At 40.2% G+C, this 12,695-nt stretch overlaps 1 protein-coding gene across 8 annotated transcripts in view; it reads left to right on the top strand.

The window, feature by feature from the left end:
• Window positions 1–12,695, top strand: part of lrp1bb (low density lipoprotein receptor-related protein 1Bb) — a 341,490-nt gene that overhangs the window by 166,697 nt on the left and 162,098 nt on the right. For 5 of the 8 annotated variants that reach the window (XM_061691330.1, XM_061691337.1, XM_061691332.1 and 2 more), the window contains 6 exons: window positions 2,376–2,595; window positions 2,871–3,060; window positions 8,149–8,271; window positions 8,597–8,740; window positions 10,245–10,370; window positions 12,124–12,237. In XM_061691330.1, the coding sequence (XP_061547314.1) occupies window positions 2,376–2,595; window positions 2,871–3,060; window positions 8,149–8,271; window positions 8,597–8,740; window positions 10,245–10,370; window positions 12,124–12,237 (917 nt within the window). The remainder of the gene's footprint in view (window positions 1–2,375; window positions 2,596–2,870; window positions 3,061–8,148; window positions 8,272–8,596; window positions 8,741–10,244; window positions 10,371–12,123; window positions 12,238–12,695) is intronic. The other 3 variants (XM_061691331.1, XM_061691333.1, XM_061691338.1) reach the window with 1 other exon arrangement.

The following is a 12,695-nucleotide window of genomic DNA, read 5'->3' on the forward strand; positions in this document are numbered from 1 at the left end:
TTGACAAATAAAAATTCACAGCAGTGAATGAATTAATTGGTCCAGAGCTAAGGTAGGGAGGAGTAATTGGTTTAGTATGTTTGTTTTATTGGTGTGCCAGTTCCAATATGTAAGTATGCACATTATAATGATACATTCTAAATAATTAATTGCATATTATTTTGAGGAACCCTAATTACAGCTCCCGGACCCCTGTTTGCTAAGCACTGGTTTATATCATACAATAGCATGAAAAGGTGTGTCAGAAGTTCTGACTGGTAGTGTAGTGCATTCCGGGCGACATGGCCGAAAGCAAATAAAGTGCATCGTTGCAAAACAATTACAGCCGGCCACGCTTGGCCGCACACGTAATGATTTATCACTTGCGCATGCATTGTAATGAAAAAACTGTGAATCTGTATCCGGTTTTGAGGCTCCACATATAATAATACTGTACTGTATTATTTTTCAGTGCACCACAAAAACATAGCATGATTATCAAAGAACAAGCAGATGGTCACAAAGAAAAGAGGTGACAATAAGGAAAGATTGTGGGTATTTTAAGACGCTGTTGACCATTGACCGCCCCATTCAATGATTGCACCCATGCATTTCGACGACAGGGACTCGATATGCTGCTAATCATAAAACATCCATGCTCTTTGTTGTATGAAGTAGATGAAAAAGGAAGTCTCCCTTCACTCCTTGATTATATTATATTAACGATCACAGCATACATGACATAACCTCCATTCGCCAATAGCAAAGTTCAAAGTAACCAAGCAACTGTTCCGTCCGTTTTCGAGTAACATACATACAGAAATAACGTCTCCATTTCGAGTCCCATCTGGCTCCGCATCACTCCTCAACTCCTCCCGGCCACTTTGCAGACACTCCTCGCTCAGCACAGTTCCTCTCACCACCCATCTAGTCGCAGGGCTCCATCGTAGGCATTCCACCAGCTCTGACATTTCTGCGGCTGTTGCAAGAGTGCTGCCTAAACAAGGCGCCAAACGCATCCAGCGATGACAGTCGAATAGGGCCGACATCCCCCTCCTCAGAAATGGTGCTGCTCCAAACCTGCTGCCAAAAGGGCGCAACCAGGCGCAATCACCGACATTCTCCTCCAATGAATGACACACTGCCGCTGTAAACAGTCCACCACGGGTCCACACGAAGGACAACAAATGCCAAATGACATAAAATGATAAAAAAAAAAAACACAAAAGGCAGAATACTTTGAGAAAGTAATTGAAATAGTTACACTACTATAACATTATCATCAACAGTAACTTGTAATTGTACATTTTTAAAAAAAACAACTAAAAACTACATTTTCAAAGTAATCTACCTAACACTGGATATTGTACACTTTCACAATGTACTGAAACCAATTTGCTGACTTTTGTTGTGGATTTCATTCACGACAGGCACCATATGAAATATGCGGTCAGTGTTGTATTCAGAGATCACAACAATGTAGCGCCCAAAATGGCAGCCTAATGCAAACGTGTGCATGTGCGTGTGCGCGTGTTTGTGTGTGAATCAAGTGCACTGAATAATTCATGGGGTCATCCAGATGACTTGGAAACATAGTGTCGTCATTCACATCAGTTTCAGATTCTCTTTCATCTTCCCTTAGCCGTCCCTCTATCAGTGATGCAGTGATGAGAAGCAGGACGCCACATGGCTCACTCACAAACGTTCAAAAGGAACACATCCCCTGAGTATGCTTACTCGAAAACAGATCACGTCAAATCCTTGACCCACTCCCGTTTCAAACACTACAAGTCCGTTGTGAGTTCCGACCTTGGGATGCACAACCCGCACTGAAAACCTCTGGTCGGGGATACATGATGTGATGATATGCAGTGAAGCATCTTTTTCACTTGATAAGCCTGAGCGATTTGCGACGCTGCAACATGTGCGCTTTTCTTTGCCAGCATTTTTTAATTTTATGGTTTTGCATGAGGGAAATCTTGGTTCCAATTTATTCACATTTCTTTCGGGATCTGCTTGTTGTGAAATCAAACTCAGTATTCTGAACCACTGGTTGTATTTGGCATTTAGCAGTCAAGGGTGTGTTCTCTGTTGGAATCAAAACAGGGTATGGGATGGGAATTATTATTCCCAAGGGTTTGCAGAAAAAAAACCTTGGTGAGCGATGTCACTCCAGTACAAAACAAATTCCTTTCAAGCCTTGCATTTCAATTAATTTCAATGGGGAAAGATGTTTTGAGATGCAAGTCTTTTGAGTCACGAGCATGGTCATGGAACAAATTAAACTTGCATCTCAAAGCACCGCTGTAGTTTAACTTTTTGTTAATTTATGAAATTTGAAGAAAATGTGTCATATTTCACAATAGTTGATTGTGTTTTGTGTGATCTTGCTATAGTTGGATGTACTGGACAGACTGGGAAGAGGATGAGGTCAATGACAGCATTGGGAGGATAGAAAAAGCCTGGATGGACGGTTCAAACCGCCGCATATTTGTCACCACAAACATGCTGTGGCCCAATGGCCTGACACTGGACCACAGCTCCAGTATCATGTATTGGTGCGACGCCTATTATGATCACATTGAAAAGATTTACCTCAACGGGACCGGACGAATGGTAAGTATTTACTTTGGAGTTTGGAGAAACTTGTTCTGTCTAAACTAGTCTATTGCTATAATGTTTCATGTACCCTTCGGTCCAAGCTCAACTATGCTAGTGTTTGCTATTTGAACATGTTTAATCAATGCTAACATTATTACGATCAGAAATTTCTCTACAATAATCTTCCCAATTGAATCCCATCAAACATCTCAACCCACCTCGAGATGTTATTTTCTTGGATTACATCTCCAATATTTTGGATTACAGCGTTGGTCTGCTTTCCATTACAGGTGGTCTACAATGGAAAAGAGCTAAACCATCCTTTTGGAATATCCCATCATCGTAATTTTATCTTTTGGACGGAGTACATGAACGCGTCAGTCTTCCAGCTGGACTTGTCCACTGGGGATGTCAATGTGCTGCGAAGTGAGAGACCGCCGTTATTTGGCCTGCGAGTTTATGACGCACAAAGTCAGCAAGGTTGGCTGCTTTTCCCATTTATACTCTTCTCAACCTGTGCCACTGAACCGTAACAACCCACACAGTCACAGTTGGACTGCATAGTGACCGACTCTCTACTATGTCCAGATATTAGCGATGCGTGGGTCTTCTCAGAGTATACTGGGTCGGAAAGTTCATTAGAAAACATCAAGGGTCAGATCCAAAAATTGGCAACCCAGTCGTGTGTGAAAGATAATAAATAACCTCAAACTGAAACATTGGATACAGAACAAACTGGGTAGTTCTTGCCCTGCTTTTGTCAATACGTCATTACCAGTTATTATTATTCACCTTTCACAAATATTGACTATAGTTTATACTGCACCATCATATGAGCAGTCAGTGGCCATTTTCCACTCTAAACAACACCAAAAACTAAAGTGTGGGAGGGATAGTGGCGGCTTGTACTGTTCAATGACATCATTAAAGGCTACATTAACTGCTTGAGTTGTGAGGCACCGCAATAATGTGACATCCGTGAGACAAGAACATCAAACCTTAATCTGCATTTACTCAGTCGTTTATTGTCGTCGCACATTCAGTCACTGCCCACCGGCCACAGCATGAGGTACACCTGACCAATCTAAGGTCATCCAGTACAAGAACTGTATTACAAGTGTGGCCTTTATGAAGATGATAGTGCTTATTTCTGATTAACAGAGAAAAGTATTCGTTTACCAACGTTTCTTATACTGGTAGAGCAAATTCAAATGTAGTTTACCTGAACAAGCTACCACAGACTGTTTTAATGCAAATCATTCACGGAAAGCACTAAAGTACGGTTGTCCAAAGTCCAGCAACTGACAAGTACTACGACGACTACAACTAATAATAATTTGGTTTTACAGAATAGTATATATAGTTATTTTCTGGAAATGCAAAGACGTGACAAAACGACAGTGGAACCTCTGTTTCTGTATGCACCAGTCTTCGTAAGATTCGGTTTTCAAAATTTTTTTTCCCCACATAATTCTTGTCCCAGTTTGTGTTCATCTGTTTTAGTACAGTTGAAAATTATCTGGACCAAACTCATCTGCCTGTGACTCAGCCACTCATCCCCTGGAATACAACACCCACACAAAGCATCCCACGATGTGCATGCATGACTTTTTGAGCCAATGGGAAATTGTCGTCTCCTCACATTTCATCATGGATGTATCGGCCATTTTTATGCTACCAATCTTTTGTTTACTATTCAGACTTTCCCTGTCTCTGTGTTTCCTCTGTCTGTATTTCTGTCAACTTTATATTTTATCAGCTAATTTTAAGTTTGGTGAGACATGGATGTTTTAGGGGATACAGCACCTCCTCACAAGAGTTTGAGACACTAAGGGCTTTATTTTCATGCAGCGAGAAGCAAATGCTGCTGTATCCTGATTTTCATGCCAGGCTTGCTGTGCGTTTGCCAATTTGGCAGAACAATCAGGGCGTACAGACACAGTGAGAGTGGAGATGTGTTTGGCGGAGTGACAATTTGGTGGCAGAAAGTCCTGAAATACTGGCGCAATGTAGACTTCTGGTCTACTGCGATTTTGGTGAATTTGATCGCGGCACAGGCAGAGAGATACTGAGGTCCGTGGACATATTTAAGTTGCTCGTGTTTATCACCAGCTCGTTTTGTTTTTAATAAGGGTACCTGCTCACATTGTCTGATGCCACACCGGTGAAGAGCAATGATAATGCTCCACTCACGCATGGATCGTTGCGATTATGCATTGTCCTCTTCCGCACATATAATAGTGCTATCTCTCTATCGAGACACCTCTCCTCTTCTGTCTCCCCTCCGCATCATTTTCCAAACGCCGTCAAGAGTCTTTTATAAAGGTAAAAAGGATGTTAAATGTATATTTATGCATTTCCTTAGTCATTTATATTTATTTCACGTTCTTTTCTATGAAAGGTATTTGTGGGTAATATTTTTGGATGTTAGGGACGGATTTATTGGATTTACATTAGTTCCTATGGGAAATATTGTTTTGGTTTTTGTTCTACTGTATTTCCGTCGAAGAAATTAAGAAAAAAATGTGTTCACAGCATCCTGTGAATGAAGATAATTAAATCTCAGGAACAAAACTGGTTTACTTCATTTTCTTCTTCGTGCCAATTTCTGATTTGTTAACAATATCATGTTAAATATCCTCAAGTAAACTGTTTTACAGTTTGCGAGATTACTACAGATTCAGTTGCTGCTCAGTGGAGGGCCAGATCGATTCTAGCGGGCTATGTATAAGACTATACTATAAAATAAAATATAATTGCTTGAGGGATTGGTTTTAGCCCGTCAAATAAATTTTAATTCACAAATGTCAAAGTCACTGTCACATGTGGGGAGTAGCTGGACCCAAGAGCAGGCGGAGGCAGATGTAAAATGACGAACAGTTTATTGAGCAAAGGTTATGGAGGTGGTCCTGGATGTGTTGGCAGGCGGCGGCGTGGACAGGTGGCAGGCAGTGGACAGAACAGGCGGCTGGCTTGGTGGCAGTAATGACGTGGGTCAGGAACACAGGGGAGCACTGGGAACCAGGAGACACAAGAGTTAAAAAGGGAACGAGGAGTTAATTGGCTAACTTGAGTACGGTGGGCCGTGGTACCGCTAGGAGAGGCTGCAATACTTTGGCGAGGATTTCCTGGAACAGGCAGGCTTAAATACCGGTGTTGATGAGGCTGATTGGAGACAGGTGCTGAAAACAGAGAGGGGAGGGGGGAGAGAGAGAGGACACGAAGAGCCCTCCAGGCTACCATAATAGAACTGCAGGGCAGTATATGACAGTCACTGTATATTCCCACCCATGCATCATGACCACTTAGCATAAAGTTATTTAAGAGTGCAAAACTTAAATAACACCCAAACATTTGCATATACGCATACTGAAAACAAAGTTGGCATTGTAAGCCGAGGCATAACATGGCATGACAGACACTCTGAAATCTCTTGAGCCTCCACTCTGTGAAGTTACAGTATATAGGGTGGTCGAGGCTTCCTCACTCGACTGCAAATGATGATGGATTCACGCTGTTAGGAAGCTGAAAAGAGCAGATAGGAGAGGTAAAGGATATAGCAGACAATGGAGAATGGAACCGATCCGGAACAGCATGCGTTTCTTTTTTCTGCTGTAACAGGCGTATAAACGATTAGATGTGTGCCCTTTAATAAAATAACATTTAAATAAAATTTGAATAAAATACAATAAAATAAATAAAATGATGCTTCAGCTTTAAAACCAACATAAACTGCACTATTATACTCTGTTGTTAAGGCAGTGTTTTTCCTCTGAAGAATTCCAGTGCTTTGGCCGCAATACTTAATGCACCATGCGAAAACATATCTCCACTTTTAATGTCACACGGTATATTAAATGTATTTAGAATAATTAGTGGACTTGTACTAATCCAATAACATTATATAACTTCCTCAGGTGTCTCTGTGCTGTTTTAGTGAAAAATACGTTGCCTTGCATATATTTATTTTCAGCGGCACGTTGTACGACTGGTTAGCACATCTGCCTCACAGTTCTGAGGACCCGGGTTCAAATGCGCCCTCACCTGTGTGGAGTTTGCTCTCCCCGTGCCTGTGTGGGTTATCTACGAGTACTCAGGTTTCCTCCCACATCCCAAAAACATGCATGGTAGGTTAATTGAAGACACTAAATTGCCCGGTGTGAATGTGAGTGTGAATGGTTGTTTGTCTATATGTGCTATGCGATTGGCTGGCGACCAGTTCAGGGTGTGCCCCACTTCTCGCCCAGAGTCAGCTGGGATAGGCTCCAGAATGCCCGCGACCCTAGTGAGGATAAGCGTTATGGAAAATGGATGGATGGTTATTTATTTTCCATCTTCACCCACAAGCAAACTTGCCATGTCTCTTGACAGGAATGTTTTTTAATATTATTATTACTTTTTTATTTTTCTTGGGATTTGAGATACCATGACATCCAACTTGGGTATATTAGGATAAGATATTAAATAATTAGCAATACAATCTTTAATTTTCACAGAATGTATACTGAGCCTGTGATATTTCACTTCAGACCTCACAAAGCCTTTAAGTGAATTCAGAGATTTGTTTCTAAATACATTATACTGTAATTTCTCGTGTATAATGCACACCCATGTATAATACGCACCCCCAAAGTGCACCTCAAAATTCTGGAAAAGCCTTCTACCTTTGTATAATACATTTTTACAATGCATGATTTTGCTTCTACGCATATGATCAAAACATGAAGTATTATCTGTATTTTGTTAATTTTTTTTCAAATAATTATTCTGAAGTTAAGCACTTTATTTGAACATGTAATACTGGTACATTTGAACATAATTGCAGAAAATGTGCAAAGACTGAGAACAATGTATGCATTTAGCTGGGTTTTTTGGGGTGGGCATTTCAGTTTTCCTGATTTTTTTTAGATATGTCCAAAAACCGGGCCCAATGAGAGTCTTCATTAGCATCAGCAGTTATCGGGCACAATTCCAGTGTACAGTTAGTTGGCTAACTACGCCAACACCCCAAAAATGTGTCTTCTCATTGGATAGTCATTTGGCGTGTCCGCTTGAGAGCGCCTCATTGTCTGACATGAGTGTCCGTACGTCACAGAGGGTGAAAAAAGTCCGATGTGACAGCCAGCGTGTGAACTTGTGGCTTGATGCTGGCGTGGCCATTTTAGAGCGCCTCGTTGCGCAGCGTGGAAAAGCGTGGGAAATATTCAATTTTTAAGCGGATATATTTTTGCAGCGTAAACATGTAGTTAGACAATGGGTCGGCAAAAGAAAGATGCTAGATGATGATGTATCCATTTTTACAGGTTGAAGAAGTGTATTTTATTAACAGTTGAACGGAATGTGATTTCAGCGCATTCAGCGGACATGTCGACAGTGTTCCTGACGTGACTTGATATTTCATGATTTTGAAGCCACATTTTATACACTTGGCAATTTTTTTTGACTATTCAAATTGTTAACAACAATCTCCTCCGTGATGTAACAAATGTAGAAGAAATTTTTGTATCACTTTACAGCGAGTTTAAATTAGTACAACACCTTATTTAGGATATTTCTCTTTGTTCCCAGGTGACAACGCATGCAGTTTGAATTATGGTGGCTGTGGTACCCTCTGCCTTGCCATCCCAGGAGGCAGAGTGTGTGCGTGCGCTGACAACCAGGTTATGGAGAAGAACAATGTCACCTGTGCAGGTGGGAGGAAAATGAGTCAGACAGAGCAAGAGGCTTAAAATCATCTTTTCCCAGTGCGCTGTAATCCTTCCATTCTACTGGGAAAAGAGCAACTAATAGCTGCCTCTTCTCCAATGCAAATCAGTTGAGCAACTTATTTATACGGAGGCCAAATCTTCCCACTGCGTTTCCATAGCGTATATTCAAATCCCAGTGGTTATGAATGAGGTCATAACACATTATTAGCATGTTTTTTACAACATCATAGCTGTGACAATAATGTTCACTAAACCAATTCTTCATGGAAATCCTCCATTTAATTTTGCCCCACTATTGTCTCCCCCAGCAGGCTCCAGAGGTGCTTCTGAAGCACAGCGTTGTAAAAGCGAGGAGTTCCAGTGCCGTAACCAGCGCTGCATTCAGGCGCTTTGGAAGTGCGACGGAGACGACGACTGTCTCGACGGCAGTGATGAGGAAATCCACACGTGCTGTGAGCGTTGTTCATTTTGTTTCTACACCTACTTACATGTGCAGAAATAAGCAGCAAAATGTTAGATACTTTAAGCCTTTATCCTTCTAAATGTCAGCACTAACATAAGGATGTTTTGCAGCTGTTCTTCCTTTTAGTTTGATCGAAATGTTTTTTTGCCATGCAGATTATTGGTCAGTTGTGTTGCATTTAATTTAGTCACCAGACCTGCACAAGCAAATTAGATTCAATGGAAGAGCTGTATCAGATAATCTCTCTATACAATGATAATGACGCAAAAACTTTCAGGGAACCTTTGATGAACTAATTCACTGCGAACCATTTCACACCTGAGTTCCCCATATTGCCAGTGGTTTTAGAGCATTTTGAATGATCTTTCGAGATAAGCAGGATATTGTGTCCTGTGACAATATAAGCACCAAAACTACCAAAAGAAAGAGCAGACTCTCTTCCTTCACCATATAAAATTGTTTGTTTCTACGTTTTAATATTCTTTAGTAATCAGCAGTAGCATTTTTTAATATTTTGTGACACCTCAAACTTTAAAACAACAACAACAAAAAGACAGAGAAAAGGGGTTTTCATACGAAGAAATGTGTGCAACGCTGACTCATCACATGGCTCAAGTGGCATTTTTACATGCCGTTTCCCATTCAGTCCATGAACTGCGTCGTCTTTTGTCACAATTAGGACAGATAAATATTTTACCACCTAGTGCGACACACACTCTGTTCGAGTGTGAAGCGCCAAAACATGTCCGACTTCCAAATTTATTTCCCTCATAATCAACGTGACAAGCAGAGATTCACCCTCTCATCTTTATCTTCGGCTCAAAAGTTGAGCTGATCTCAAATCCATCCAATGCAAAGTCACCATCTACTGGGATCTGTTATTTTTTAAAGTGTTTTAAATACCTGAATTTCACAGACAAGCTGGGCGACACCCTCTTCCATGCCTACCCATTGAAAAAAAATTATTGGTTGTATATAATGTATTCATATACGAGTTGCACATAATATGTAATATTATTAGTTTTATTATTAGTGTAATATTATTTAGCACACTGACTCCATAAGTGGAATAAGAAAGCAAAGAATTTCAATTATGCAAACTGGTCACAAAGCCGGGATGTGAAAAAGAAACATTTTACACGTGAATTTACTGCACGCACCAACCCACACTCACTCTAAACGCTCTCGCAAAGCCTGACCCTTTGTCAGTGGCTTCTATGTGTGACATATGGTTGCAATTTGCCACATGTATACAGCAAATAAAGAATATACTGTATTTATGGAGGCTGTCTGGAAACACAATGTTTTATACAACATATAGATTTGTAAGCTCGTATTTTTCTTGCTATATTTCGTCATCTGTATTCCACTCTGTATACAGTACCGGTCAGAAGAAAACTTTGGACACACTTGCTGACTGAGAACGCCTATGTCCACAGTTTTGACCGATACTTGCTATGTTGTATACTTCACATGCATCTTCTTCTTCGCAGACAACCACTCGTGTCCACTTGATCATTTTAAATGCAAAAACAACCGCTGTATTCCAAAAAAATGGCTTTGTGATGGGACAAACGACTGCGGGAATAACGAGGATGAGGCCAACATCACATGCTCAGGTGTGTATTTTTCTGTTTCCGTGTACCTAGATATGGTAACCCAAATATTTAAAAAAAAAACAACAATTATAAATCCAGTATAGTAGGATATAACAATCTATTCCCACAATGATAAAAATTATTTAACTAACACTAACCATTGGGTAGGGCCAGTTCTGTTCTAACACACATACCGCCATGTCTTTTCATTGCGTGTGAATGCCATCCTTCTCCATGAAAAATAGAGTAAAACATTAAACCGACATTAACATCTCATTAAAATTTGAGATCATTTCGGCCAGTATTGGTTATGTTATTCGACTACTGCCTTATAGTGAGCCGTGTGGCTTCCCTTTATGCATGAAAGTGCTAAATTACTCCCATTTTACAGTGAAGGTGTACTTAATGGTGTGTTCGGTGAGTGTCCTTAACAGTACTATCGAGAAAATAGGTACAGTGGTGCCGCGCGATATGAGTGACCCGACCTACGGGTTTTTCGAGATATGAGCCGTCATTTGCCCTATTTTTTACTTTGACTTGCGAACATGAACTTTAAATAAGAGCACTGCGTGGTGGCACTGACTGAACTCAACTGACTTCACAACGAGCAGCAGTTTGGCAGATAGTGAACAATTCTTCAAAAATGAGACTTTTTATTGCTGCTCCCAGTTGTGGTTTGCTGTCAAAATAAACAGAACGCAAAGAGAACTACATGTTGTGTATTTCCGCATACTGTAACTTTGCCTTAAAAAGGCCCCTTTTAGATTAATGGCGACACATAATTAAATGCCAGTGACAGGCTAAAACTTAGCATTAGTAGTCACAGTGTTATACTGTAGATCTTTAAGCAAATGATATTTGCACACAAACATTGAAGCAACACATGTAGACTGACAAACAACTCTCACAGGCATAGATTCTTTATCCTCTACGAAAAAATTACGAATATTAAAGCAGCTTACTGAATCACAGTATTTTTGAAACTATTCTTATCCATTGGTGTCTGCATGACTGTATTATACTGCACACCAGAAGGTGCTTCACAGTGAATCGAATTGAATCATTAAATCATGATGCACAAACTGTTAATTCTTTGCATTCCTTTTATTGTGTTATTACTCAGTTTTTAGAATGTACAATATTTTCCTCAAAAAAATTAGGTTGGTTTTGGAATGGATTAGTGGCAATTCCATTCTTTTCAATGAGGAAAGATGATTTGAGATACTGGTGTTTTGAATTACGAGTGTGGTCATGGAACAAATTTTAAACTCCTATCTCAAGGCACCACCATAATCTGTTTAAGGAATTTTTATCACTACAACTGACGTAATAGAGTTCCAATGTCACATTTTTTACATTAGCTCCAATGACCTTAACAATCCCTCTCTAGCGTGATATAAGTTTGGAGGATCAATCAGCACGTATTAACAGGTGATGAATGTCCCCTCGTCGTTAGATTGACGTGTATATTCCACATCAACAAGATATCAGTGGCGGACTTGTCTGTGGGTGTCCACCAGTGGTGTGCAGCATGTAGCTGTCAGCACATCTAGTGGCATAATTTCCCAAGGCCGTCAGACCTTCTGAGCTGCAGCTGAATGATCGAGTGATAAAGCACTAGGCAGACATTGACATCCCAGTGATATAGTGATCATTAGGCTTCTTCTCTACATCTTAAAATGATTTATGCAGGTTGGGATTGAATTACGTGGGGGGGGGGGGGGGGTCTTTCCTTTTTTCTTTTAAAATTTTTTTGTTTTGTTTTCTATCACAGCCCGGTCCTGTCAGACTGACCAGTACGCTTGCCAGAATGGCCGATGCATACCTCAGGTGTGGCTCTGTGACCGCGAGGATGACTGCGGTGATATGTCTGATGAAGTATCGTGCGGTAAGTCTCATGTCGGTTTCCCACCTCCCAGTCGAGTGTGATTTCAACATTTCAGGTGCTACATTATGTACAGTATGTGATGTTCTGTACTGACAGCGGTCACACCTTTCAAGAACATTAAATGCCAATTCTACAGTTATGAACCAAACATACAGAGGATTGAATCATACTGGCCATTCCACCAAATCAGTGCCATTTGCTTGTTGTTACTCTCTCAAAATAAACTTTTTTTTCTTTTTAAAACTCCAATATTACACATCTTGAATAACTAAAATTTTTTATTGGCCCATCTCAGGGAACTTTATTTTTTTATGTCATTGTTTTTATGTACTGAAACTAGTATTAGTAAAACTAAATTAGTTTTAAGCATAGAATTAGGAAATACAGTACATGAAATAATGCCACATGGCATTTGTGCTAATAGCATAGTGAAACAAAATAAAAAAGCTAATTTAGTT

Source organism: Phycodurus eques, chromosome 12, assembly GCF_024500275.1.
Source record: "Phycodurus eques isolate BA_2022a chromosome 12, UOR_Pequ_1.1, whole genome shotgun sequence".
In the NCBI taxonomy this organism is placed as follows: Eukaryota; Metazoa; Chordata; class Actinopteri; order Syngnathiformes; family Syngnathidae; genus Phycodurus; species Phycodurus eques.